The sequence below is a fragment of the Anguilla anguilla genome, chromosome 19 (assembly GCF_013347855.1).
Source record: "Anguilla anguilla isolate fAngAng1 chromosome 19, fAngAng1.pri, whole genome shotgun sequence".
NCBI classification, from domain to species: Eukaryota; Metazoa; Chordata; class Actinopteri; order Anguilliformes; family Anguillidae; genus Anguilla; species Anguilla anguilla.
In genome coordinates this window covers 9,301,192-9,307,684 of record NC_049219.1, presented here as the reverse complement: position 1 = coordinate 9,307,684, position 6,493 = coordinate 9,301,192, and the positions used below count along the sequence as shown (strand labels likewise).

At 55.1% G+C, this 6,493-nt stretch overlaps 1 protein-coding gene across 2 annotated transcripts in view; it reads right to left on the bottom strand.

Annotated features, from left to right (window-relative positions):
* Positions 1–519: 519 nt before the first annotated feature.
* Positions 520–6,493, bottom strand: part of itpr2 (inositol 1,4,5-trisphosphate receptor, type 2) — an 87,089-nt gene continuing 81,115 nt past the window's right edge. For both annotated transcript variants that reach the window (XM_035402253.1, XM_035402254.1), the window contains 2 exons: positions 2,759–2,920; positions 520–636 (listed from right to left, as the gene is read on the bottom strand). In XM_035402253.1, the coding sequence (XP_035258144.1) occupies positions 556–636; positions 2,759–2,920 (243 nt within the window). In that variant the 3' untranslated portion in view covers positions 520–555. The remainder of the gene's footprint in view (positions 637–2,758; positions 2,921–6,493) is intronic.

Genomic DNA, 6,493 nt, shown 5'->3' with positions numbered 1-6,493 from the left:
GTGCAACCGACCAGTCAGGAGAGGGCTGTCTGTCGCTATTAGCATTTTGAGACTTTGGCTAAGCCACTGCCAACACACTTTCTCCATATTCAAATACTCCCGGTCCCATTTGTGTCATACACAAATGGCATAGCGAGGCTTAGTCTAGAGGCACTATTTTAAAATGAAGGAAGGGGTCGTTTGACGTGAAACGCGTTAGCCTTCCAGGCCGAAGGAAGGTGGCGTGCCGCCACTGCCGGCAGGCGCCGCGACGCCTGAGCTCGCGCGGCTCGCTTCCCGCCGCGACTACAAGCGGCTGCAAGGCGAGCGCCAAACCGAAAGAGGCTGGCTCCTGACTCCATGCATCCCACCCGCTTACCCCGCCCCGCCCCTGTCCCGCCCAAACCCCAGTCTGATTGGCACTTTCCGGACTGCCTGCCACGCCCGTTCCATTCCGCTTTCCCCCGACTGGTTTCCGGCTGGGTCCAAACCCCCCGGGACGGTTGCCCAGGTGACGGCCTCCCCTGGCTGGGGGGGCGGGGTGGCTGGGCGGGTGGGGGGTGGGGGGGGGGCACTTCAGTGGGCAGAAATGTGATGGTTGACCTGCGGAGGGCCCAGAAAGCCCATCCTCTGCTTGTTCTTCCTCTGTTCCGTCATCTGGGAGGTGGAGGTAGAGGCGTATGAAGGGATGAGGGAGAGGAGGAAGAATGGAAAGAGAAGGAGGGAGAAGAGAATCTTCCTCAAACACTGAGCAGTTCATATGCACCCCCCCCCCCCCCCCCCTCAGCAGATCCTCCTGTGTTTCTGCAGTTTACCCACAGCCAGTGACCTAGACCTCACGCCAGTCTTTCCCCACAGCCAGTTATCTACAGACCCAAACGCCAATCATTACCCACAATAATAAGCCTGGTCACGGAGGGACCGTCCCTTTAATAAGCCTGGTCACGGAGGGACCGTCCCTTTAATAATTCAGCAACAGTGAAGTTAACTAATGCTGTGGCTCCTGCAGGGCTGCTGAGAGAGACCTGCAATGCAGCAGCCTTAAGTGCTCCTATGCAGTCAGCCCGGAAGAGCCCAGAAGAGCCAGGAGGAGCCAGGAAGAGCCGGGAAGAGCCGGGAAGAGCCGGGAAGAGCCGGGAAGAGCCGGGAAGAGCCGGGAAGAGCCAGGTAGAGCCGGGAAGAGCCGGGTAGAGCCGGGAAGAGCCGGGAAGAGCCGGGAAGAGCCGGGAAGAGCCGGGAAGAGCCGGGAAGAGCCGGGAAGAGCCGGGAAGAGCTGGGAACAGCACGGAATAGCCCAGAAAAGCACAGAAAAGCCTGGTCCCTCAGTATCACACAAACAGTACGTGAGCCACTTTGTCTTCACGCATGCAGTTTATCACAGAGTCGGGGCAGAGCCACGGGAGGCGATCTGGCCGCGTCCTGGCAGCGCGGCGAAAGCAGGGCTGCAGGCAGGGAACACGGGGGCCCGGAGCCACAAATAAACAGCGACAACAGAAACAAGGGGGGGGGGGGGGGGGAGGACCCAGGAGCCCTCGAAGCGAGCCGTCAGCACTGCAGAATAAAGAGAGACAGCGCACCGGGAGGCATTCTGGGAAGCGAAAGCTTTGCCCTGTCAGGGCCAGGCAGACGGCGAACGCGTTTTTTTCAGAAACTCGGGGAAACTGGGACGCAAAAGAACCGGATGCCGCTCCGGATAAACGCAGGGCTGCAGAGCGGCTCTCAGAGCTCGACAAAGTGAGCGAGTTCCTTTTCCCGCAAGCGGCTTCTGTTCCTCACCCAGAGACACAGAAACATGTCAATCATTTCGTGGAAACGAGCGGAAACTGTACATTTCGCGCACGGCGGCCAGGCGTTCTATATATAAATGCGGAGTTGTCCGCCTGCGCGAAGCTCGCTCTTCGACGGCCGCGGAAGTTGTGTTTTCACGAGTTGGATTAACTATGTTTGTGCAGCAAAGTAGGCCTGCTACAAACATTATACATTCAGTAGCATACACTGGAAGCCAACTTACTGTGCTTTATACGTTCAGATTTCTTAAAAGGATCAGATGGTCTATGAACTAATGGGAGATGCTACTGCGTATGGACTGTATGGACTCTGAGTTACACATTAATGAGCCCAGATCCTCTGTGTTAGACTGACATGTGGGCGGAGCCTCTGGGTTAGACTGACATGTGGGCGGAGCCTCTGGGTTAGACTGCCATGTGGGTGGAGCCTCTGAGTTAGACTGCCATGTAGGCGGAGTCTCTGGGTTAGACTGCTATGGGGGCGGAGTTCTGTGTTAGACTGACAAGTGGGCGGAGCCTCTGGGTTAGACTGCCATGTGGGCGGAGACTCTGGGTTAGACTGCCATGTGGGTGGAGCCTCTGAGTTAGACTGCCATGTGGGCGGAGTCTCTGGGTTAGACTGCTATGGGGGCGGAGTTCTGTGTTAGACTGACATGTGGGCGAAGCCTCTGTGTTAGCCTGCCATGTAAGTGGAGTCTCTGGGTTAGACTGCCATGTGGGCGGAGTCTCTGGGTTAGACTGCTATGGGGGCGGAGTTCTGTGTTAGACTGACATGTGGGCGAAGTCTCTGGGTTAGACTGCCATGTAGGTGGAGCCTCTGAGTTAGACATTAATGTGGGCAGAGCCCCTGTGTTAGACTTCCATGTGGGTGGAGTCTCTGGGTTAGACTGCTATGTGCGTGAGCCTCAGTGTTAGCCTGCTAGGTGGACTGAGCGTGCAGGCGCAGCCGTGGAGCAGCGGGGACCTCCCGGCCTCTGGGGGGCAGCACCTACCTGCTCCTTGAGCTCGGCCAGCTGGGCGGACAGGAGGGACACCAGCGAGAGCGTGCCGTCCAGCCTCTCCTGCAGCGAGCGGATCTCGTTCTGCTCGCCGTCGCCCTCGCTGCTCACCAGCGACATGGCGCGCATGCGTGGGAACCAGTCCAGGTTCTTCTCCTGTGGTTGGGGGGGGGGGGGGGGGGGGGGGGGGTCAGAACACACGAGACCTCCTGATGAGTTTGCGTCTAACTTCTGGAGCAGGGGCGGGCTACCCCATGTGTGTACGTTCCATGTGTCTAAAACAGCAATCCAGACTCTGCTGCAGAGGAGACTACCCTTCCTTGTGGTTTCCTGCGAAGGATTCACTCACAATCGATTAGCCTGATCGTTTATTTGACCTGATATTTTCGAGGAAGCCACACGCTACAGCTACAAAATAAAAATGCATAAAACTTCAGTCAGGTACAGGAGTGGAGCAGTACTGTAACAGTCACAGTGCTGTTTACAGGAGCTGCATAGCTCAGTTTTAACTGTTCATTTCACCCCCGGGGGCGACCCGCGCGAACCCAGACAGCCACAAGCAGCCCACCCTTAAACCCTTGGGGGGGGGGGGGGGGGGGGCATATGAACACGTGCAGGGGGGAGGGGAGGTGGGGGCAGAGATAATGAAAGCGTCGCCATGGCGACGGACGCTCCGGCGGCGCTCTCGGCCCGGCGGGGTTCTCCCGGCCGTTAGTTCCGCGCCGGCGAAAGACGAGAAAGTGCGAGAGGGAAAAACAGAGAGGCTCCCTCCGTCTGAGCCCCCCCCCCCCCCCCCCCGAAGCGGATCAGGTGCTCTTATGTAATCCGCCGGACTCACTGCTGATAGGTGCTGGGTGACGGCGCCATGTTGTGCTGGAGATTCTGCCGCTTACATAACGGATTGGATTGGGGGGGGGGAGGGGGTTACAGAAAGGGAAAGGGGGGGGGGGGGGGGGGGGGGGAGAGCTTTCTCTTTCTCCAATAAAAAGGCAGGAGGCTGGCTGTCTCAGCGCTGTGATGCTCCTCAGCAGTTTTTGCAGCCGAAACGCTGAGACCCAGAGGGAAAGCCCAAACTGGCAGCAGTGCACCCGTTCACCAATCGCTCCTGTGACTCTGCACAATGCTCAGCAGTGCACCCGTTCACCAATCGCTCCTGTGACTCTGCACAATGCTCAGCAGTGCACCCGTTCACTAATCACTCCTGTGACTCTGCACAATGCTCAGCAGTGCACCCGTTCACCAATCGCTCCTGTGACTCTGCACAATGCTCAGCAGTGCACCCGTTCACTAATCACTCCTGTGACTCTGCACAATGCTCAGCAGTGCACCCGTTCACTAATCACTCCTGTGACTCTGCACAATGCTCAGCAGTGCACCCGTTCACTAATCGCTCCTGTGATTCTGCACAATGCTCAGCAGTGCACCCGTTCACTAATCGCTCCTGTGATTCTGCACAATGCTCAGCAGTGCACCCGTTCACTAATCGCTCCTGTGATTCTGCACAATGCTCAGCAGTGCACCCGTTCACTAATCGCTCCTGCTATTCTGCACAATGCTCAGCAGTGCACCCGTTCACTAATCGCTCCTGTGACTCTGCACAATGCTCAGCAGTGCACCCGTTCACTAATCGCTCCTGCGATTCTGCACAATGCTCAGCAGTGCACCCGTTCACTAATCGCTCCTGCGATTCTGCACAATGCTCAGCAGTGCACCCGTTCACTAATCGCTCCTGTGATTCTGCACAATGCTCAGCAGTGCACCCGTTCACTAATCGCTCCCGTGACTCTGCACAATGCTCAGCAGTGCACCCGTTCACTAATCACTCCTGTGACTCTGCACAATGCTCAGCAGTGCACCCGTTCACCAATCGCTCCTGTGACTCTGCACAATGCTCAGCAGTGCACCCGTTCACTAATCACTCCTGTGACTCTGCACAATGCTCAGCAGTGCACCCGTTCACTAATCACTCCTGTGACTCTGCACAATGCTCAGCAGTGCACCCGTTCACTAATCGCTCCTGTGATTCTGCACAATGCTCAGCAGTGCACCCGTTCACTAATCGCTCCTGTGATTCTGCACAATGCTCAGCAGTGCACCCGTTCACTAATCGCTCCTGTGATTCTGCACAATGCTCAGCAGTGCACCCGTTCACTAATCGCTCCTGCTATTCTGCACAATGCTCAGCAGTGCACCCGTTCACTAATCGCTCCTGTGACTCTGCACAATGCTCAGCAGTGCACCCGTTCACTAATCGCTCCTGCGATTCTGCACAATGCTCAGCAGTGCACCCGTTCACTAATCGCTCCTGCGATTCTGCACAATGCTCAGCAGTGCACCCGTTCACTAATCGCTCCTGTGATTCTGCACAATGCTCAGCAGTGCACCCGTTCACTAATCGCTCCCGTGACTCTGCACAATGCTCAGCAGTGCACCCGTTCACTAATCGCTCCTGTGATTCTGCACAATGCTCAGCAGTGCACCCGTTCACTAATCGCTCCTGTGATTCTGCACAATGCTCAGCAGTGAACCCGTTCACTAATCGCTCCTGTGATTCTGCACAATGCTCAGCAGTGAACCCGTTCACTAATCGCTCCTGTGACTCTGCACAATGCTCAGCAGTGAACCCGTTCACTAATCGCTCCTGCGATTCTGCACAATGCTCAGCAGTGAACCCGTTCACTAATCGCTCCTGTGACTCTGCACAATGCTCAGCAGTGCACCCGTTCACTAATCGCTCCTGTGACTCTGCACAATGCTCAGCAGTGCACCCGTTCACTAATCGCTCCTGTGATTCTGCACAATGCTCAGCAGTGCACCCGTTCACTAATCGCTCCTGTGATTCTGCACAATGCTCAGCAGTGCACCCGTTCACCAATCGCTCCTGTGATTCTGCACAATGCTCAGCAGTGCACCCGTTCACTAATCGCTCCTGCTATTCTGCACAATGCTCAGCAGTGCACCCGTTCACCAATCGCTCCTGTGATTCTGCACAATGCTCAGCAGTGCACCCGTTCACCAATCGCTCCTGTGATTCTGCACAATGCTCAGCAGCGCACCCGTTCACTAATCACTCCTGTGATTCTGCACAATGCTCAGCAGCGCACCCGTTCACCAATCGCTCCTGTGACTCTGCACAATGCTCAGCAGTGCTGCTGCTCAAACATCCACATCGCGGATGTGAAGTGAAGTTTACACGCTACTGCTGAATTTCCCCATAGCCAATCTATGTCTGTTACTGCGCTCTGCCACATCCAGTCCATGTTGCTGAATTCCCCTACAACCAACCAAAGTCTGTTAGTGAATTTCCTCATTTACAATCTTTATCTGTTTGTGAATTTGCCCATTTCCAATCTACAGGTATGTCTGCTAGTGAATTTGCCTATATCCAACCTACAGGTACGTCTGTTAGTGAAAGTGCCTGTATCCAATCTATGTCTGTGAATTTGCCTAGGTCTCATCTATGTCTGTTAGTGAATTTGCTTATGTTCAATCTATTTCTGTCAGTGAATTTGCCTATAGCCAATCTATTTCTGTCAGTGAATTTGCCTATAGCCAATCTATTTCTGTCAGTGAATTTGCCTATAGCAAATCTATTTCTGTCAGTGAATCTGCCTATAGCCCATCTATTTCTGTTAGAGAATTTCTGGATATCTGGGACATGAATTTACACGTGAAGTAGGGTAACTCAAGGACAATCGGAAAAAAGCGAAGCCTTTGTTGTGAGAAGAA